We start from the raw sequence: 22,593 nt of genomic DNA on the forward strand, positions 1-22,593 counted from the left end.
AGAGGATGTAATTTTGGCCAAAGAGAGTCAAGTCTAGAAAACCTAGTTTTTGCTGAAATTGTTAAAACATAGGTGCTGCTGATGGTTAAATAACCCTTTTACATAAAATCCTTACAGATTTGTCCCTTCAACACCAGCACTGTTTGTATGCCTATCTTGTATCTATTTCTTCGAGGTAATCCCTAGCATATGGCAGGAGTCGGTCCTGGTGAAATAGTCCTGGCTGTCCTCAGCTGACTTGAGCAGAATCCTGAACATCTTTATGGTGGGATTTGGTATGGAGTCCTTGGGCTTGTATTTGATCCATTCCTCCCACTTCGTGTTGCCACCAGTTTGTTGCTTACACTTTGTGCAGCATATGGACATGGGGGGTATGAATATTACCCCTCAGCCTTTTGGGGAAGCATCCTCTCCAACACAGCCCCAGTAGCATGTCAGAAAGGATTTATTAATGTGTCTTGTGGCAGTACTCACTCCCCTTCTGTGCTCCATGACCCCTGGCAGTGAGGTCAGAGCACAGCTGTGGCCCAGAAATTGGTGAGGCCATGCAGCAGGAGAGAGGTGGCCTAGACAGATGTTCCCCTTGCCTCCAGTGATGGATCCTGCCGGGTCAGCTACAGCTTTCCATACCTCTCTGCCCCTTGCTAGGGGTCATGGGCCTGGCATGCTACCCCTTCACAAATGCTGATCAGGAGGCACAAGGGCTAAAAACTGTCAGACCTGAGCAGTTAAGAAACCCATCAGTTTTCTTTATACAACCAAAAAAGGCCACTGGTCATTTATGAAAGTTGTAGTTCATTGTCCACCAGAGAACTGGAGGTGTTTCTGTTGTATTTACTAGACCAACATACATTCTCTGTGTGTCTTATTTGGTCTCATTCAGTGCAGAAGGAACCTGTGTCGTGTGCTTGTTTTTTGTTTGGCTTTAGTGGCCTGCAGATTCATTTAAACCCATCTCTGAGCAAGCTGAGCAGCTTTTTGGGGATTCATTAGGAAACCTATAGTAGGGGTTCCACAAAGGTTCAGAATCAATCTGTACTAAATACTTGTCAGATGTTGCAATCTGGGTTGCACAAACCCTCGTGCCGTTATAACTTGGTTACACAAACGCCACCCGAAAGCAAATACAGGAGGTTTGAGCGGGGCCAAAACCACCTCCTCTTTAGAGATTAAAAAAAAAAAGAAAGAAAGAAGAATTGTGTAATATTTGTAGTTTTGCTGCCGGCTGAGGTGCGTGTGTGCCTTGTCTCACGACTGCGCTGGAAACCGGAGTTATCAGAATGCTGTTTTTCCGAGGCCCTTGCGACGCTTCTTTAAATGTGGCAATTCCTGTCAGAAACTGCGAGTTTAAACGGAAAAAGAAGGGGGGGGAGGGGGGCGTGCAAAAAGAAAAAAAGCTGGGCGGGGCCGCGGTGGGCTCGGGCCCCGGCTGCCCGGCGCCTCCGCGGAAGGCTCCAAGCTCCAGCGTGAGGCAGCCTGGCCGGCTGCGGCCGCCCGCCGGGGCCCGGCTGCTGGGGAGGGGCCGCGCCCTGCCTTGCCCTGTCCGCGGGCGGCGGTGTGTGCCGCGTGCCGCCCCGTGCACCGCCCCGTGCCTGCCCGCGAGCTCCGCCCTCCCGCCCCCTCCAGCCGTCAGCGGCACCAGCGCGGGCGGGGCCACCTCCCGGAGCGCTGGAGCCTGGAGATGGGGTCGCGGAGGGGGAACTCGGTGGTGCCCGTCTTCCGATTGGGCCAAGCCGGCTCGCGGCCCCGCCTGTCTTTGCTCTTTTGGCTTTCTCATTGGGCGGTGCCGCAGGGCTAGGCGGGACCCAACCCCTCCAACTCACCGGCCAGTGAGAAAATGGTTGCTGGGCAGGTTGGAAGGATCGTTGTCCAATGGAAAGGCGGCCAGCTGGTGGGCGCCGTGCGCACAGAGCCTCCCTCCCTTCCCGTTGTGGGTGCTACAGGAGGAGGGAAGGGCGGAGCGGAGGCTGCCGGGGCCCGGCGAGGGTGGCGCTCGCCTCCGCCTCCTCCTGGTCGGAGTCCCAGCCCCGTTGAAGGAAGCCCGGCCGGCTGGCTAGGGAGGGCACGGCAGGCTGCGGAGGAAGTGAGGGGTTTCTCCGCTTACAGGTGAGACTCCGGGCAGGGTCGAGCCGGGCTGCAGTTCTGAGGGAGACGCGGTGAGGGGGTGGGGGGCAGGAGGGTAGCTCCCACCCTCTGCGGTCGTGGAGCCGGTGAGCCTGGGGGCAGGGAGACAGCACGGCGCGGCAGAGGCGGGCAGTAGCGGCCACGGAGGGACGGCTGGGTACGGTGGCCAGCCGAGGCGAGGGCAGTCAGAAGCCCCCATGAGGGGGCACGGGGCCCTGCCTGGAGGAGGTGGGGGCAGGGTACGGAGGTCGGGGCAGGGGGAGGGTGGGGGCTGGCGGAAACAGGGTGGTGGAGACAGGTAAGGAGGAAGGATGGCGGGAGGGGGAAGTGTGGGCACGACAGGCGCTGGGGAGTAACGCTGGGTCCGGCGGTGCGGGGGCGGGGGAGCTGAAACGCGGCCGGAGCTGGGGAGGCCGGCGACTAGGGCGCTAGGAACGGGGACTGCGGTGGAAGTTGTTAGCGCAGTTATAATTAGCTTGGCCGGGGTCTCTGGTAAGCTGGGGAGGAGGAAGGGGGAGGAGTGTAACTTTTCGCAGCTCGGGAAGCCCAAGGTTGTCTCTGGTTACTGCTGCCCACTGCCGCGGGGGGAGGCGCGGGCGGCCGCCGGCAGGAAGTACCAACTAGTCTCCTTCCACAAAGGCCAAATGGTGGCAGGCTCCCTTGGGTTTTATTAGTACTTGTGCACTCGCAGGAGTGGCTGCAGGGAGGAGGCTTTTCCCGAGTCGCAGCTTTTTAATTCTGCCACTCGTGATCGCTACCTGCTACCTCCTGAGAGTTACTACTTTTATATATGCTGCCGTTGCATTTTTAATCGCAGTTTTTGTTTGTCTCAATAAACGTTTATATTAGGCTGAACTGCAAGTAGGTGGGTAAGGCTGGAGAAGCATAAACCTGGTCTCTTACATGCGCATTGTAAATTCATCTCTCTAATAGATGCAGTTAATTTCTGTCCTAGATAGTCCTGCAGCAGGCTTGCAGTGGTTTTCTGCTTTAATTTTGATTCACATAAGATTCTTCAGGCAGTTAACTGCAATTAGGAAAATACCGTTGACATCGAAATGAATGTTCTAACCAAAAACGCTTAAAATGACCCATAAACAGGTATAAGGAAACTGCAAGGGAAGAAAAATGGAAGAAAAAAAAACTATTTTGCATATAATTCACCTGGTGTCAGTTATATTGTGTTTTCTACAAATTGTAGAAGCTAAACACAGTAAGCTGTGAAATCACATGGGAGAAAAATCATACCTGAACAGGTAATTTTGCAGAAATACTTTAAAATATATAATTCAGTTTGATAACTTTTTGGAGTTCCTTCTACTAAAAGGTCAGACTCCTGAAATACAATTAACATTAATAATTTTTTATCACATGCTTTTATATTTTTTTATTTCAACTAAGGTGCTGAAGCCTAAAAAATCTCAACATTTTACTACACTTGTTAGTTTTCTTAGGTTTCTTTAATGCTAACTAGATGTCCCATTCTAAAACATCTGTTCTTTTGCATTCATTACATTGAAAATGCAATGGATGTCCACCCCTTCCTGCAACCTAATGGGCACACTTTTAATAGTGAACTTGAGAAGTTCTACTGTTTCAAAGCAAATAGATAATGAATCTTCATTTGTCTCTTTGCATTTTTTTTTTAATTTGAAGAAGATACTATGGATCCCTTTATGAGAAGAAGTCAACTTCTAGGAAGAGGAAGATACTAATCTGTTCATTGCTGTAGGTTAGATTTGACGTTCTTAGGTCGTGGGCATTTTACTGCTGTTTTACTGCATCTTTACAGTTCAGGGTTCTGTAAATGGAGGAGTCCTTGGCTAGCATCAGGCTGAGTTGCAATGTAAGATGAACTGTATTTATTTACTAGTCCATCTGTCTAAGTGTAAAATTGCCTTTAACATCTGTAAAATAACATGAAGTCTTGATCTTGAGAGACTGCATTTATCTGGATCCTTGCTCTTGTGATAAACTTGTGGAGTTTGTTGTATTTGAGGACAGATGTCTATGTGTGTATATTGTACATACACAAACATATTAAAAACAATCCAGACTGTAGGCTGCTAGTCTCTATAAGGGCTTTCATACTTGGAATTAAAAAACTTAGATTCTTGAACTGGAGTTGAGGCTTCAGGAGCACAAATCATGCAATTCCCTCCACATCTGGCCTAGTCCATAGTTTGCTGCTGCTTCAGCCTTTTCATATTTCCCAAAGTTTCCAGTGCCTTGATCTAATCCATGATTTAATCTGTGTGATCTCTAGCCAGATTTCAGATGTTACTTTATCAGGGTTTTGATGAAAATAGTGCCGTACTGATATATACTGCCATACTTCTATATACTTTATGTATATACATATTGCCGTACTTATAATCGTAGAGTATCCTGCCAGCTATGTTTTTACACTAGTTTCATGTATGTTGAAAATGAGGGAAGTTAGGGAATGTAATAAAAATCTAACTCCTTCTGCAGACTGTATTAGGGGATAGTTCTGAAATGTGCTTATTGATATTTCATAGTATTGACTCTCCTGATATGTGAATTCAGAGCTGACTACAACCGTAAATTGATGTTCAGTAGCTTGAAGTATCAATGCAAATTCTTACCCTAAAGCCTAATGCTTAGAGAATCATTATTCTGGTCTGTAGTATTCATTTATGGAAGATCTTTTTCATTTTTATATATTAATAGGTGAAGCTAATAGATCCTCTTATTTCAGTGTAACAATGAGCTTTGGATTTCATAGTGTAACAGTTTCAGTAGAAATTAGCACAAATTGTTTAAGAAGTTGTATTAAATTGAGTGCTTAATACTTCTGGTTTTAAAAATAAGTAAATTACACAGTAATTAAATACTCTGTTTTTTCCCCTTAAGTCACATCGTCGTGCTTCGTTGGATGGCTTGGCTTCTTGATTAGTTCAGGACTTTTGGATGACTACACTTTATGCAAAATTTGGAATCTTCCTGCCTGGACTCCTTCCTGTTTTCTAAGGGTAACTACTTGTATGTTTCTATGAAATCCTGTCTCGTGTTCATAGCACATATTCTGATCATCAGCTGTAGGTGTTATTTTTTTGGGTTAGAGTGGTAAGATGAAAAATATTTTTTTTTTAAATGGGGTATATATAAAAAAAAAAATTAAATGTTTTAGGCTTACCAGGTAGTCTTTTGGTTTGAATATTCTGAGTGTGCACTATGTTGAGTTTTTTTGGCTCCTTTACCTGAACAGATTGTAAATGTAACAAAGAATTGCCATGAGATCCTGTTTCTTGGAAACTTACAAGTTTGAAGCCTCAGTCTTACAGTGAAATTAGGTGTTACAGACATGTGAGGAGAAGGTGCTTTCTATACTGAAGAAAAGTTATTGTGTGCTACTTCAGAAAATGATTTGAAATGGTTTCTGATTTGGGTATTGAAAATTATTTGCCCAAATGTCTTGTACAGAGAGGTGAATACATGGTCTTTTGTCAGAAAAGAGCTTTTTTGATTTGTTGGGGTTTTTTGTTTGGTTGTTTTTACAGTTAATTATCTGATTTTTCTGTTAAAGTGTAGACATGCTGATTTAATACAGTTAAGAAGCTGTAACTTTTGTTATTAATGGATCTTTATTTAGATCACTGAAGCCCTAAAATACGTCAGTGTCCTGTAGGTGACTACATCCACTGTCTTTGTATCTGAAGTGAATAGATGCAGTAAAGAAAATGACTTGTGAACTGTTCAGTTGATTAGAGCAAACTGTAAAGAGGTATGTCATCACATTTGTGGTTCCAGTGATCATTCATCTCTTCAGTGAGATACTTTGGTGGAACTGTGATGGTTTGGTTCTTGTGTGTATTCCTTTATGTTCTCAGTTAATTGCAGTGTAGTTTCACTATGGTAGTTTCTAGAGTTAGTAACTGTTGATCATGTGTTAGCTTTTGCTAACAGTTATTGATTCTTAAATTACTCCAGGCCCTTCTGTTTAACAACAATAAAATCCTCCCAGAATTAGACCAGTATTAGAAGTATGTGGTTGTGAGCCTTACTTGTACATGTGGAATTAAATGCACAATTGTATAGGGAAATGGGAAACAGAGTGACAGCAACTTTGTTTTTCTTTAAAGGTGGAAGTTTTTCATTATCAAACATCAGTGCTGCCTCAGTACCTTTCTACTTTTCTGTATTAGCCTCTAGTAATATATATGAGCTGCTGAGAATGTGGTTCATTTGATGTAGTCAACAACTCAGATTCACTTGTTTTAGTTTGTGAAAGGTGCACATCCAAACAGAGGAGTTTCTTCTTTAGAATGAAGTGTCGTGCTCTGAAACTTAGCTGTGGTAATTTGTAAAGCAAAGCTCTTAACTTTATGAAATAAGATGGGAATAAGGAATCTATGAAGTCCTTGAAGTGCAGGAATTTTTCGTTTCCCATTAGACATAACATAAACATGCTGGGGTGGCTGGGGGAGTGTTGAAGCTCATTTTCAAGGCAAGGTAAAATTGTCTCTGAAGTGCTTTGTAAACATAATCTCATCTCCTAAAATGCCACAGATAGTGAAGTGGCAGTGTGAAAGTTATGAATTCCAGACTAATTCTGTGCTAGACTCAGTGTTTTTCTAATTCCATTTCTCCTTAATTTATACTCTTCAGCCTAGTCTTATTTTCAAAATGCAGAGGTTATTTTTCCTATGTGGTTTTGGGATTTGTTTTTTGGGAAAGAGTCTAGCCCATTATTAAGTCTGAACAGTAGCGTAACTTCATTCTTGCTTGCTTTAATAGTAACAGACTTTAGGTGTAATATAGGTCAGGATTTGGTGACATTAATTCTCCCTTCTTTGAGCAGGCTTTTTCTGGTCATTTCTAGCTCCTGTAAAGAAGCTGTTGCATAGGAATTTAGGTATGGGAGTAAGCTGGTAAGACTCCTCCCTCTATGCACACTTTTAGCCACTTGTGCCTTCCCCAACAGTTACTCATCTTGACTAAACTGGGGCAGGGCTGGGGAGGTGGGGAAGCAATGGACTTCAATACATTTTTGTGTTTTTTTAATATGTCTTCAGGTCCAGATTACTTTTTACTTTGGTATTTTCTAAGGTGTTTAATCCTCCTTCCCTCACTTCCTCTCAATTTTGATAGCAGCCAAGATGTGATGTTATGGGGATCTCCAACAGTTGCTGAGGACACCAGATCAGATGCACTGTTCAGTGTAGTCTGGCAGCTTACTGTGTTACGTAAGTCATGTTTAAGTGATCAGTGTTAAGTCCGGATGGGAGAAAGGATTTACACTGTGTCTGTTAACTGTACCTTCAGCCTTACCTTTTTCTTATGCAGCTTCTTATACAGGGAATATTAGTCAAGAGGCAGTCCACCACTTAACTAAAACTTCTAATGAAGTTGTTCCAAAGCCTAAGCTAAAATGCATGTTGGGTAGAGGAAAGATGTGGCATGCATCAAGTGATTCTGGGAAATAACTGTAACTGTGGGAATGTTTATTTTCCTCTACACTTCCTGCAGATAGATGTGTGCTTGTGAAATGTGTGTCCATGGAATAGGGGAGAGTGGGAAACTGGGTTATCAATCAGCCTCAGATTGTTACTAGCACAGGTTTACTATCCAAAGAGACTTCCATCTGATTTTACTGTTAAGTGCTTTCTATAGTCGCTAGCCGAGGGAGACTTTGCAAAGAAATTACCCAAATGACAATAGCAAGTAGCCTCATATTTCAACTTTTAATACTTAAGTTGCATTACTGAAAACTAGACAGGCAGCTTTCACTCGTGAGATGCTTGCACCTATTCAAATCTGCTATTCCTATCCTGTGAGAAAAAGTACATTTTCACTTTGGGACAGTCTTAGCCTGAAAAATGTAACACTGTGGCTATATGAAAAGAATTAAGGGACTCTGAGTTTAATAACATCCCAAAAAAGAAAAGCTATAAGGGACTGCTATGAATGAAATTATTTTAACCTGCATGGTGCAGGCCAAGTACTTTATTGATGGTCTTGCTACTTAAACATAACTCTGTAATGGTGAGTAACTCTAGTGTGTTGACTATAGTGCTTGTTTTGTGCATGAAAAGTTCATGTTCAGACAATGGAAAACTGTAGCACTTGTGTTTTATATACTCATGCTTTTTAAAAGTGTTTCTCTAGAGAAAATGAAAGTTCTGTGCAGTTCCAAAGCCTAAACATGGTTTAACTTGCTCTTAAAACCTTTTTTTTTGGAAGATGAGGAAAGTTGAATACTTTGCCCCGGTAGAAGTAATTTAGGGTTTTCACATGCTGCATTTTTCTTTGTGACTGTTTCCAGCTGTACTTCCTAACCATGTGTCAGTGACAGCTGCACTGCACTATCAGACCCTGAGACAGATGGAGGTGTGTTTTTTCCTCTGTAATAGTGCCATGAGTCCTGTATTGTCCACAACACATTGCAACGTGAACTTTTCTTGGTAGCCTGGAACATTTCTTCTGAGTAGCTGCATACTCTGACCAGGCCTGTTTTTATTGTGTGCATTTGCCAGCCGGGGACACGTCTCTTCTCTCCCAGGTTTTTTTCAGACCCCAGTATGGTGTAGGGTTACAGTGCATGGATGCTTCCTCTCATCTTAGTGTGGAGAAGTTCGTATTAAATGCCCTCCATGGAACTGAGGACCATGCTGTCATGAGCAAAATTTCTGTGTGCAGACTCCTTTGCAGTTCATTGGCATGGATGGAGAGTTTGACACTTACAGACTTTGCTTCCTTTTCTATACATTTGCAAAATAGTCTTAATTTAAAAAAGCATTCTGCCATAACTGGCTTGCATTACTGTAATGAGAGAAGATGAAAAAATGCCAGAAAAAAAACCCTGAAATGTCATATTCCTCATTGTTCTTGTTGATTTTGTTGTTGCTGGTTTTTTTTAATGACAAAAGATTATAAATTAGAGCACCTGAACTCAAAATTTGGTTGTTGAACTTAAAGTTCAAGGGAAGGGCAGCATAACTTGCTTCTTTTGTTATTGAGCAGCCGTCTGTAGATCTCACATTAGGAGTTGGCATAAACTTTATTTTTTGTTAAGTTTACTTACAAATCATAGAGTTATCAGATTGGGAAGCTCCAGAATACTGGTCCTTGGTCCAGTTTTTTTTTGAGATATGAGTAGATTTCATGAAATTAGGCTGGAGCAAGGAGGGTGCAATTTCTAGACACTGTTTTTTAGTATGCCCAACTTGCCCTTCTTTGAAACAACTATGCTGTTCTGTCAGCTGATGGAAAGGACTAGCAGCTGTCAGTTGATGATAGAGGATTGTCTGGCCATGGTAGTGTGGTTGTGTGGACTTTTGCTGATTTTCTGTAGAACCAGAAATTGAAGTGGGGGAAGCACTGCATAACTAAGTGTGATCAGTGTCTTATTTTGCAGAGTAATGCTGTCAAAAGAGAGTGTTTGGTGTGTGGACTTTGAGGTTGGGATGTGAGTGTTGCTATGCAGTGCAGCAAAAGGACAAGTTTCTTAGAAAATAGGGAGTAGTTTATTAAGGATATGACCCTATCAGAAATTCTTGTTCTAGAAAGTAAAGCAAAAGGTCTGATAAAATGTAGATTAGCTTGTAACAAAGGGCCTTTGTATCTTTTGTAGGTCAGCAGCTGAATGTGTTTGACAAGAACTGAAATTTAATGTCTCCTGTAGCAACCATGACACCAGTCATTTTAAAATCCACTGTACCAGTGAAACTCTGCTTTTCTTTAGCCTTTTCCAAATTTTTATGTAACCTCTGAAGTCATCTAGCTTCTGGAGGGGAGACGTAGGCAAAAATCTTACTAAACAGGTAGAATTTTTAATACATAAGACAGGACTAGGGTTATGTATTGCCAAAAAATCCTTTGCCATTTACAGAGTGGGGAGTCTGTTCAGTAGAAACATTCAAAATTGGAACAAATAATGTTTCTTACATGTAATTTTTGTATTCTAAACTGCTGTCATGCTCAAGCTTTGTTAGATTCTGGGACCAATTTTATTAAGGAAATTTGGGGAATGGAAAGGAAGCTGTCTATATATACGAGCATGAAATACACAGTCTAGTTAAACTACTATGTGAATGTAAGCTTTTGGTTTTGTGAAATTACATATCCTCACATGATTGTTTCCTGGCTTTCTTAGCTGCTTTCAGTATTTAAATGCTAGAACATATTTTAGGTGTTAGAAATTAACGTTATTTATATAATATAAATAGATAAGCCTTGCATTTCCTGCATGTCTAACAAAGTGCAAATACAAATCTAAAAATATATTAAAACCAGCAATTTGTCAAAACCAAGAGTTCTGAAAGTTTAAAATGTCAGAATTGCTCTTCCCTGTATGATCTTAATTTTTATTCCCTTGTGGAATGTGTATTTTGGTCTGCTTTAATTAGTGGCAAGAGAAAAAGAAACAAAAAAAATTACTCTGCAGTGAACAAATACCTCTTTTGGTGTATATTTTTATTCTTTGTGGTAACAGTATGGGGTAATGCCTTGGGCAATACACATCTAAATGTACTTGAGAGTTAATAATTGTGAGTGTTTTTGTGATTTGCAGACACTAATTGTTTTCATGATATGTTGTGAGTAGTTATATTTAGCAACAGTTCTACTGGAAAGTCCTGCATAATATGATTGTTTTTTTCCATAGATTGTGTCTAAAATTACCTGCTGAAACACTGCTGACAGTGTTGTTGATAGCTTGATTGAGAATGCCTCTCACACACACACAGACCCCCAAATAGTTTCTGTTGTTATATTTGGTGTCTGTACCCTGTTTTCTTCTGATTTGATTTGTAATTGGGAGCTCAGTGATGTCTTGATCTGTTTGCTCTTAGAGGGGTGCTTGGGGAGTGATATGTGTTAAAAATGGGAAGATCACCTAGGTGAAGAGTTTTTGAAAGAGATTCAGCTGGTGCTGTGGCAGGTTAGCAGAAAACTTTGGAGTAAAACAAGTTGTAAAAGTTTTTAAATCGCAGCACTGGTAAAACTAGAAGTAATTAAAGGATTCTGTTGTTGTTTTAATATATGTTAGTAAGCTGAACTATAGGCTAAACTACTACCTGTCATGTAGAAATGCATTCTTAGGACAAATTCAGTTTCATCCAGATGTGCTTGTGTGTCCCCACCCAAAAAAAAAGGGTATGATGAAGAAATCTTAAACTCCTGTAGCAATTGTCTGTTTTCTTGTGTGCCTTACTGAGAAGTATGCACTGCTTGCTTACTTTCTGTTCCTCCAGAGGAGCTGAATTCTCCAGCAGTCTTGTCTAGGCAGATGGATGTAGCCATGGAGCCCTGCAGTACTTCCTGCAAATCTGGAGAAATCCCAAAAGTAAAAGAGGCTTTATCCTGCTGCCTTCTCCTTGTCCCCAAAAGTCTAGCAACAGGCTAGCAGCTGGCAGCTGCAGCAATCAGCTGAGCTATTGCTGGCAGTGTCCATTGCTCACATGAAAAGGAGGTTGGGAGGCCCTCTGCAGCGTGCAGGGTCTGGATCATTGTGTATGAAGGATCTGCCCTTAATCTGCCACTGGGTGGCTAATTTATGATTGCTTAATTTTCTTAAATTGTTTGGGAGTGAAGTGTCTGTGTTCCACAGACACGTTCTGAGGGGATGTAATCAAGATTTTACCAGTGTTTCCTGTGCACAGTATACTCCTTTTCTGTGAATGCATAGTGCTCGTTGTCCCTGATAATAAAACACTCTGTATTTGGAATGGTAATTGTTAAGTGTCCAAGCATGTGTGTGTTTGGATCACATTTAATTTGCGTGTGCATGCATACCTGTTTTTTCTTCATACTAGGGTGTTCTAGACCTAGTGTATTTTGATGCAAAAGTGCACAAAGCAGACTGAAAACACCTAAATTCTGTTTTTTAGCTATTTGCCCACTTTTAAAATGCCATTTGATAGCCTTTTGCTGGATGCCCTGTGTGTTCAGTCAGTAGCAGGTTGTGAACCAGCAGCTGTGAGCTCTGGTCTATGCCCTGGCCAAATTTCCTCCCACCATTTCATTAAACTACTAAGCTATGGAATGGATATAAGGATCCCATGGGAGGCCCTGTTACTGGTCTTGCTGAGTGGTTCAATTGTAGTAAAACAACCTTTAAGTTGCCAAAGAAGTAGGAGAGAAAGTAGCTCTGTAGAGAGAGAGGTTTCAGATACATACCTTAATGAGATAAAAATAAGTGTCATAACTTGAAAATCTTTTCTACTCTACCTAGGAACATATGTTGAAATAATTGCAATCCTTAGTATAAGCATGTATTTTATTTCATTTGGACATTCAGATATTTCTCATTACTGAATTTCTGTATACTGCACAGTTCAAAAGGATAAGAGGCAAACCCCTCACATGTTTAGATTTTAATTAATTGATATTCTCGTAATAGAATTAAAAGTAACTTTGAAACCCAAGCTTAGATGCCTGTAGCTTTTCTTCAAAAACCAGTTACTATAGTTCTTCCATGTTTCCTGTTTAAAAATAAGTGATTCTTGTCAAAGACAGCAGTATCTTGTGCAGAATTTGGTTCTGCCTTTCCATGCTCTATGGCATTAGAGGCCAAGTTAGACAGTGCATTGTATGCTGCAGACCTTTCAAAACTGTCTATTGCCATCTGGCCCTAGGTAAATTCATAATTTCTCTCTTTCAGGTTCATGTTGGGGAGAGGTCTAAAACGCAAGCTGAGTGACTATGAGGAGAACATGGCTGGTCTGTCGAGTGCCTTTGATTCCAGTCGAAATCTGTCATACCCACTTAAGAGGCAGTTGGTGCTTAATATGTGCCTCACCAAGCTACAGACGTACAAAATGCTGGTGGAACCGAACTTGCACCGCTCTGTCCTCATAGCCAACACAGTACGGCAAATTCAAGAGGAAATGAGACAAGAGAGTAGTCAGCAGCCAATTAATGTCTGCCCTGGCATTACTCCTAGTTCTCACAGCTACACAGGGATGGAGTCATCTGGAATTTCTCTACAGTTGCCTTCAGGTATTAGTCAGCAAGAGTCTAACTGTTGCAATTTGCGGTCTGTAGAAGACCCAATTGAAAATAGCCTGCTGATAGTGTCAGATGATGACATGTCATCTGCTATTTCATCTATTCTGAAGGATTTAGACTTTGTAGAAGATATCAGCCCCTCTACATGTCTGGTTCCTACTGGAGACGACCAGCCAAAGTTTCCAGAAAACACTGGTCTAAAACTAGAAGATGATAGACAGGATTTGAAAGGAGCTGAATGTGTGTTTGGTTCCTTTGAGATTTCAAATTCAACTAGCTACTTGAAGGATTTGGCAATAGATGACATTTTTGAAGATATCGACACATCAATGTATGATTCAGACTTTTGCTGCCCTCCACTCATGCCCCCCAGACCACCATCTCTCGCTACGGAAGAACCATTGAAAACCTTTCCGTCTTGTAATTCGTCTCCGGCAAGCAACATCCAGATATGTAGAACAGATCTGAGTGAGTTGGACCACATCATGGAAATTCTGGTTGGGTCCTGATACTTGTTTTACCCAAAGATACTTTTTAACTGCCACTTTTCATTTGGTTTCTGGATATAAGCCACTGGAAAAGTTGTAAAGAATTCTTCCAAACACAAACTAAAAATAATTTGTCCGTAGTGGGTTTTTTTCTAAATAATTCCAAAACTTGTAAACCAAAAAAGTGGCAGATTTTATTTTTTTTTAAGTAAAAAAAGAAATATTTATTTATCAGAACTGTGCAATCATCTTTCTCCTTCCAGGGTGTGTACGTGTGTGTGGAACTACAGTTGCGTACTCTTATCACCCCTCATGCCTCTTTCAATAAACTTTTTTTTTTAATGTGCAATTTTTAATTTGTCAGAAGAATCTACATGCAAAACGAATTTCATACGAGATGATCTTTTACAAAAGCCTCCACTTTATTTTTAATATCAAGAGTCTATGCCGGGTTGGGTGTACGTCGAGTCGCGTAGCTGGGTTGTGTGGCTTGCAGGAGCGTTACTAGAGATGGGTATATTTTAAAACCGAGACACGTTTTGCTTCCTTTTGCTCAGAAAAGCAGATCCAAGACGCTTCTCAACAAAGTCTCTTGCATTTTCTAAAGCATTCAGAACTATTTATTTTTGTAAATTTTATAGTCTTTCTACATTTTACTACGTTATTTCATCATAGTTCAAATATACTGGACTCGTAGTTGGATGTGTTTAGCACTACCTCTGGAGCTGAAATGCTTTAATTCTTTCCAGTGCTTCGTCTAAGACTGCAGATCTTTTTGGGGTGTTTTGTTTTGCTTTTGGGGTTGGTTTGTTCGTTTTGTTTTGTTTTTTGTTTTTTTTATTCCTCTGGGGGGAAGTACTTCTAACTCTAGGCTGATCCTTTGACAGTGACCTAGCTGATTTTTGAAATCAAAGGTATTCAATGTTTTCAAACTTAAGTATTTACAATTGTAATTTATATGTAGATTGTGCAATTTAACATTTTTCCTGTCAGTATTATGTGCTTAGATTTTGAATAATCTTGGCGTTCTTTAAATTGAAACTTACTATGTACAGGTAGCTTTTTAATCTGTTTTGGAAAACACTGTCCTTAGACCCTGCTTTCACCACAAAGTTTAAGATGATTTTTATGTGCAATATTATTTAAAAAGATCCATATTGTATACCTGGCATTGTGGAAAGAAACGCTTCAAATGTAAAACTTCCAGCACCTTCAGAGGATACGTGGGAGAGTCAGCATTTCTGTATCCTTTAAGAAACAAAGTCAAGAACACTTCTGACTTACACCACCGCTTTCTGCTTTGACTACTCCTGAAGTGCTCACTGATGTGGTGAGTCAGTGCTGATGACCAAGTTCCATCGTGAAGCAGTCAGTGCCTATAAGAGCTCAGGGGTCTGGCTGCTCCAAGCCTGCCTGGCCTTCAGACGCATAGTGGTAGTTGCTGCTGCTGCCTCAGACTGTTCTGGGGAAGGAGAGGCACATGTCTGTGGCAGGTGTGGACATAAGCATCTGTAAGTGCACTCACTAATGGAAAGTGAGATTCGCAGTGAGAACTGTTTCTCCCTGAGACAGTTTGGATCCCGTTTCAGCCTGAACTGAGGTCTATATTGATCCTTGCTGTCATCTTCTGAACTACACACTTGCACAGTAGGTTTTGGCTTGTTGTTTTTTAATTTTTTAATTATAAAACTACTTTGAAAGCTGCAGCACCTGTCTTGTAAGAAAATTTGGAGTTGTAAAAGCTTTGCTTTGGTTTCTTGGTTTTTTGGGGGGTGGGTGTTATTTGTTGGTTTTGTTTTTTGTTTTGGGTTTTTTTTTCTGCTGAGACTTTTCATGAACAGGGCATCAGCAGAGGATGAAAATGTTCTCTGTGTGGTGCATCTCACAGAAGCTGAAATCCTGTCCCTGTCACAGGGGCCAGGGTGTCACCTTGTATTTCTAGTCTTAACTGATGCTGTGGCACCCCTGCCACATCTCCATTTTGTTTTACTGTGACTGTTTTGGTTAACAGTTAGCTGCCGATGCAGTTTGGTATCTCAAACCAGTGGAGAACCAGTTCAGGTCACATCCTCGCAGCCATCTGGGTTGTTTAGCAACCGAAGGGTATAAATGTATTTATATGCATATAATGTATTGATTCTAATATAAAACTTCTGATCTAAAGTATTTTGAATTGCTGGATAAAGGGATTTGTTTGAAAAGTGTATAAATAGTTCTTGAAGAGGTACAGGTTTGGAATGTACACAGATTGTGCATTGTGTATAGACTACTCTGGCTTTTCCTTAGCCTCTACTTTTGTATAAAAAGATGACTGAATAAATCCTTGAAATATTAAGGGCCTTCTGCACTGTGATGAAGCAGAGTTGTGGTTAAAAAATGTCTTTAAATTTGGTAATGAGAGATGAAAGAAAAAGACTGCATCTAATTTCTTTTTGCTTTTGAAAATGTGGAATCTTACTATGCAGCAAAGATATTTTGGTATGACAATTGTATTATGTAGCAAATAGAGGACACTTAATAATTCCACTTACCTTGCAGCCCCTATGGGAACATAAGAGAAGACAACTTGCTTTTCAGGATTGACATGCTAAAGGTTTTTATATACTTCATAAAAAACAAACAAAAAAAAAAAATTGTTGGCAGATGTTTTATCAACAGTTCAAAATGTTAAGTTTTGTTCAAGTGCTTGCTACAAAGCTCTAATTGGTTGCTTGCATCACAGTGCCAAGACCGTAAGCTGGTATGTAATGCAGTTCAGTTACGTATGGAATTACGTGCAAAGGGAAGTTGAATTTTTAAATATGCACAAAACTAATTTTAAAATCCTTCCATGTAAAATGAAGTTAGAGGCTAGTTGTGGTGGACCTATTTATTGTATGTTTGGAAATAAAAGCCACAGTTTTGCAGTTTAACCGTTTCTATTTTGGAGCCTTCTGTGTTTGATTTTTAAAACACAAACCCCCGTGGTACCTTGCTACTCTTCGTTTGGTCTTTTACTCTTGAAAAATGTAACCTTTTTCTAGGTCTTTGTTTCTGTACATGCTTTCTTTTTCCCCCTCCTTTTCTCACTGGCTGCTCAGGGAGGTGGTGGAGTCACCATCCCTGGAGGTGTTCAAGAATAGAATAGAATAGAATAGAATCAACCACGTTGGAAGAGACCTCCAAGATCATCTAGTCCAACCTATCACCCATCCCTATCCAATCAACTAGACCATGGCACTAAGTGCCTCATCCAGTCTTTTCTTGAAGACCCCCAGGGACGGTGCCTCCACCACCTCCCTGGGCAGCCCATTCCAATGGGAAATCACTCTCTCTGTGAAGAACTTCTTCCTAACATCCAGCCTATACCTACCCTGGCACAACTTGAGACTGGATGAGGCACTTAGTGCCATGGTCTAGTTGATTGGCTATGGCTGGGTGCTAGGTCAGAGTGGATGATCTTGGAGGTCTCTTCCAACCTGGTTGATTCCATGACTGTTACACAAGCCAGCTACCCAAACAGAGTTCAGCTGTAGGCTTCTGCCTAAGCCAAAAGACATACTCCTTGATGAAAAATACTTTTTCTTAATGGTGCTGCAGCTCGAGCTGGGTGCCACTGAAGAGGGACACCAAACAAAGAAATCTCTGGGCAATAATAATATAATAACCTTATACAAATCCTGTCCTCCCAGTTGGTTTTGGCCATTTCTGCAATTATGTTGTTACGCAGTTGATGTGGTTCATGTACTGTGATCTATGGGCTTTGCTTACTGAAGCTATTCATGTGTGTCTGTCTAACTGCTATTGTTTTAGTTCTTTGGTGCTCTGTTTCAGCTAACTTCTATAGCTTCACATTCCCCTTTGCATCCCATCCTCACAGGACAAGGGTTGGTGGTATTTGTGTTGGGAAGAGCTGAAGTTTGTTAGCGTTTTGCTGTACTCTGGGCTTTTTCTCAACTGCCTGCTGTAGCACTCCTAGTCCATGCAGCTGTTACTGTTGCTTCAGAAGTTGCTGTGCCTCAAAGCAAGTATCAAATAAAGTATCCTTGATGCATCACTTGACACTTCAGGCTTGTCAGTCTGGAGCAAAACCCCTGCCACTTGGTGCTACTTGAAGGTCCTTTGCTACTCTGCTAATGTAAACTACACCAGCAACTTCAGGTTTAATGGGGTCTATCCTCTTGTGGGCCTCTGTGATCCTGACTCTTAAAATGAACTTCATTTTATCAGTGAGGCTGCACTGGCTCCCACTTGCAGGGCAGAAATTCTTCCTGCCTTTTGTCCATTCGCAGTGTGAAAAGCCAAGTTCCAGATGTATATTCATCACAGAAATGCAGTTCTGGCTATGACAGTTGTCACCCAGTCATCAGCTCTGTGGCAGGATGATACTGTAAGTGCAGTGCAGAGCTGCTAGTATATGGTGGGTCTTGAAGTTTGGCAGCAGAAAATGCTGCCTTATGAAGGTATGCTGCAGGTAGGCTGAAGTATTCAGAAGTATTTCTGATGTTTTCAGGTCATGTTGAGACTCTTTAAAGGAAGTGTCATGTTTCATATACTTTCATCACTTCTAGCCATGCTGAACTTGTGTAGTCAGATGAGCAGCATAACTCAGTGCAGTGCTGGTTTAGAACATGGCTAGCTGGAGAGGACCAGGTACTACCTCAAGTGCTCTCTCTGTGCCAATATTTTGTATGCTGGAAATGAGACTAAAAGAAGACTTAACTTTCCATCTTAAGCAAGAGTCAAATACACAAAAATAATCTGTCCATTAATTTTGTGAGGATGAGTTACCAGTTGCAAACCTGATTTTGAGCTACCAAAAATCATTATCAGCAAATCAATTCAGCGATTAAGACTCTGGAGGAATGTGCTCTATGTGAAAGGAGGTTGTAGTGAGGAAGGATTTGGCTTCCCTCTAGTATCACAATGGGTAGGACAAGAGAAAATGGCCTAGAATTGCACTGAAGGAAGTTTAGATTGGATATTGGGGAAATTTTCTGTTCTGAAAAGGTGTTCAGGTATTGGAATAGGTTGCTCGGGGAGGTGGTGGAGCTGCCATCCCTGGAGGTGTTCCATAAACATATGGACATGGCACTTTGGGACATGGTGTAATGACCATGGTGGTCTTAGGTTAACAGTTTGACTTGATCTTAGAGATCTTTTCCAATCAAAACTATCCTATCATTACAAAGCAGTTGTTCAGGGAAGCTGAAAAATTTTTGGCATCAGAAGTATTTGGCCCATCTTACGCAGGCATCTTGCCTTGATTGAAAAAAATAATGTTGCAACATCATTCTGTGCATTTCCCCTCATTAGGCACCATTCACCCCAACAGAGTGCTCAGTGCTTTGCACCCAGGCTGTGCTGTGAGATGACAATGTCAGAGGTTCTCATCCCCACTCATCTGAAGGAGCAGAGAACGACTGCTATACAGAACTGAAGTGAGCCTGTTGCGTATGCTGGGTGGGTTTTGTTTTCTTTGAATCATCCAGAGGAGTCTGGCAAATTAAACTCAGATTCACAGAGAAGGTTAGGGGTTAACAATTTTAGTGCAGCTTGATTTTAGCCACATTCCTCCTGCCATCTTAGCTGGTGTGACAAATAGGAGCACTACTGCAGAATCACAGAATTTCTTAGACTGGAAAAGACCTTCAAGATTGAGTCCAGTCATTAGTTTCACACTGACAAGTCCTTGACTAAACCAAATCGTTTAGCACAACATCTAATCATAGAATCAACCTGGTTGGAAGAGACCTCGAAGATTAAAACTGATCTTTGCTATTCAAAAGATCAGAGTGCTTTAAAATCCTGTAAAGACCCTGCTCTTTAAAAAACAAACCTATTATTTTTCTCCATAAGCCCACTGGTGGGCTTATGGAATGCTGGTAAAGCATCAGAGGGTCTGGGATTCCTCTTTTTGGTTTGGTGGTTTAAAGAAAAAAAAAAATCTATATACCATTGGCAATTTCAAAAGTAAGTTGGACATACTAGCACTATGCTGTTTCTAAAACAAAGCTTCCCAAAAATTTGCCTTCCTCCTCTGCTCAATTTTAAGGATTGTTTCTTGAAATAAGTTCCCTGAAATTTTACCTGCATTACACCTTTGGCCAGAAACTGCACTGAAATGTTTTCAGTCTCACATATCTGTTCACTGTGTTCATAGAATCAGTCAGGGTTGGATGCGACCACAAGGATCATCTAGTTCCAACCTCCCTGCCATGAGCAGGGACACCCTACACTAGAGCAGGCTGGCCTTAAACACCTCCCTGGGAAACCCATTCCAGGCTCTCACCACTCTCATAATGAACAACTTCCTCCTCATGTCCGGGCTGAACCTCCCCACCTCCAGCTTTGCCCCATTCCCCCTAGTCCTGGCACTACCTGATAGACGAAAAAGTCCCTCCCCAGCTTTTTTGTAGGCCCCCTTCAGACAGTGGAAGGCCACAAGAAGGTCACCTCAGAGCTTCCCCTTCTCCAGCCCTCCGATCCTCCTCGTGGCCCTTCTCTGGACACACTCCAGCATCTCCACATCCCTCTTGTAATAGAGCTCTAGAACTGGATGCAGTACTCCAGGTGGGATCTCAGCAGAGTGGAGTAGAGGGGGAGAATCACCTCCCTCGATCTGCTGGCCACACTTCTCCTGATGCAGCCCAGGCTCTGGTTGTCTTTCCAGGCTCTCACCACTCTCATGCTGAACAGCTTCCTCCTCGCATCCAGGCTGAATCTCCTCACCTCCAGTTTTGCTCCGTTCCCCCTAGTCCTGTCCCTCCCTCATAGCCTAAAAAGTCCCGTCCCACCCACCACCCCCCCCTCCCCCCACAGCTTTTTTGTAGGCCTCTTTCAGATACTTGAAGACCACAAGAAGGTCACCTCGCAGCCTCCTCTTCTCCAGACTGACCAGCCCTTCTAACTTTCTACCCAGAAAACACCTCAGTAATTACATTGCCAAGTTGAACTTCTTAAAACTTTGTTCTATGGGTATATTATCACCCTAATCTAAGGTGGAAAAAAAAGGCATTTCTGTCTAGCTCTGGTGTCTAAAACCCTTGCTGTAGTTTTCACCTTTTCGAAATCCTAAACAAATGTCAAAAGTCTGTGGTATTTGCTTTCTGCAAATAAAGACTACAGTAACATGTTTAGTTTATCAGAAGTCAGTATTTCACAGCTGAGAGCTCACGCCTGCAATGAGAAATGATGACGTGGTAGCTTAAAACGTACTAAGAGAGAAAGTTTTATTTCCTCTGTGCCCCATTTCCACAGCACAAACACCTGCTCCTCCTCAGTAGGGGCTGTGCTTTCTGAGAGGGCGTGTAGCAGTGGCTGGCACCTGTGGCTGGGTGCTGGGGAAGGCAGGAACAAGGAGAGGACTAAAGGAAATGAAGAGCCTGTATTTGTGCAAAACACCCCGGAAGGGTTTCCGGCGCCCCTCATTTCCCAGCATAACAACAGAAGACAAGGCCACTTTATAGCATGCAACACGCTGAAAAACATCAGCTAATATTTGGGTTGTCTGACTGAGCACGTTCCAGTCAGTTGAGAGAATGAGTGCAATTTTCTCTTGTGAGTACCCCCAAACGTAGGCAGATTGTGTCCAAATTCTGGCAAGGGCTGGAGGACTGCCAAGACTGCACAACCAAGAAGCCAAATCGGATTGCTTCATTGTTTCAAACCTGCTAGTTAACTTCTCTGAAGGGATGAACTTGTTCTTCCCAGGCTGGAGGCAGAAGTCAGAAAGTCTCAGTTATCTTGCACAGCCCCTGTTCACAGGCAGTAAGTGCTCAGGTGCCCCTAAGAATCTGTCCAAAAGAGAAAGGCCTGAAATTTGGAGCCCATCACCTTTAGAACCTCAGTCATTATTTTCCCCACTGAATCACAAAGGGCTGAAACCTTTTTTCCCAATCCATACCTTGGACATGCCTCTAAAACCTGTTACTATGAGGGAAAGATGATGTATTTACTCTTCTCCAGTGCTAACAGGAAAACATTCATCCAGAATTAGCAAAAGCAAAGGCAAACTCAAAAGCCCAGAAGGAAAGATGGCCTTTGGGCTCTGGTGCACCAGCCAGTGCTACACATGGTACAAATATCCCCCCCACCCCCCAACCCCAAGCCCTTCTGCAGTGCCCTGCTTGTCTGAAAGCATAGAAATGGGACTTTAATAACTCATGTAAAAAATATTCATTACCCACCTCAACTATCCATCATTTATTAGCAGTTTACTATTCTGCGAGTTTATGGCTACATCCTATTTAATACATATTTAAGTGCTCTGAAAGACTTACAAAGGAAATGGAAAAATAACTCAAATCCAGTGTTAAGTTAACCCTGCTCTTGCATCCACGTCGAGTTTTCAGTCTGATGCTTCAGGACTTTCAGGGAAGTTGTTGAGCCACTGTCAAACAGCACTTTTCCAAATGGCCCATTACCATCTACTACTACACAGTTCATCCTCTGCTTAATAGCACTGAGGTGTCATAATCATTACTGAAGTTAGAACTTACTATAACAATTGTAATTTCACTGCTGAACAGTTTACTAGATTAAGGGCTGGAACCTGACAGTGCTTTGTAGTCGTTTTAATTCTAAGAGCAGGACAGGCACATCTTTAAATCATTCACTGATTTAGTTTTGGGACATTTAAGCTTGTTCCCTGCTTTTAACACATATAGCAAAAGCTCTATCAAAAATCTCACATTCAGAGTGGGCAAAGCAGTAAACGGATTAGTAACTTGGATAAAAGTTACTGCTGATGAATAAATTAAACTGTTCCAGTTGGCAAGAAAGCATCATGGGTTGTATAAATGGCAGTGAAGTGCATCCCCTCTGGTAGTCAGGCACACAGGGAGATGGGCACCACAGTCAATAATTACTACACAACATAGTATAATAGAATACATTAGTATACATCAAGCGCAGCAATTCACAGCACCATCAGTGCCATTCCTGAACCACAATGCTGTTAGGCTTCAACAGGCATGGTTATGCCTGCTTTAAGTGTTTGGTAGCCAAATGAATCCAAGAAGTCCTG

The 22,593-nt window shown here is 41.9% G+C and overlaps 1 protein-coding gene across 13 annotated transcripts; it reads left to right on the forward strand.

Annotated features, from left to right (window-relative positions):
- The first annotated feature begins 1,840 nt into the window (after positions 1 to 1,840).
- LOC135184762 (SERTA domain-containing protein 2-like) lies at positions 1,841 to 16,498 on the forward strand. Of its 13 annotated transcripts, XM_064161409.1 has the most exons (7): positions 1,841 to 2,106; positions 5,002 to 5,120; positions 5,741 to 5,872; positions 6,950 to 7,003; positions 7,240 to 7,334; positions 11,343 to 11,434; positions 12,752 to 16,498. In XM_064161409.1, the coding sequence occupies exon 7, from the start codon at positions 12,756 to 12,758 to the stop codon at positions 13,605 to 13,607; it is 852 nt and encodes a 283-aa protein (XP_064017479.1). In that variant the 5' UTR covers positions 1,841 to 2,106; positions 5,002 to 5,120; positions 5,741 to 5,872; positions 6,950 to 7,003; positions 7,240 to 7,334; positions 11,343 to 11,434; positions 12,752 to 12,755; the 3' UTR covers positions 13,608 to 16,498. The 13 variants fall into 13 exon arrangements, with proteins under 13 accessions (XP_064017479.1, XP_064016910.1, XP_064017070.1 ...); XM_064160840.1 differs by lacking the exon at positions 11,343 to 11,434; XM_064161000.1 differs by lacking the exon at positions 11,343 to 11,434 and having other exon boundaries at positions 7,243 to 7,334.
- The last annotated feature ends 6,095 nt before the right edge of the window (positions 16,499 to 22,593 follow it).

The sequence above is a fragment of the Pogoniulus pusillus genome, chromosome 1 (assembly GCF_015220805.1).
Source record: "Pogoniulus pusillus isolate bPogPus1 chromosome 1, bPogPus1.pri, whole genome shotgun sequence".
Taxonomy (NCBI): Eukaryota; Metazoa; Chordata; class Aves; order Piciformes; family Lybiidae; genus Pogoniulus; species Pogoniulus pusillus.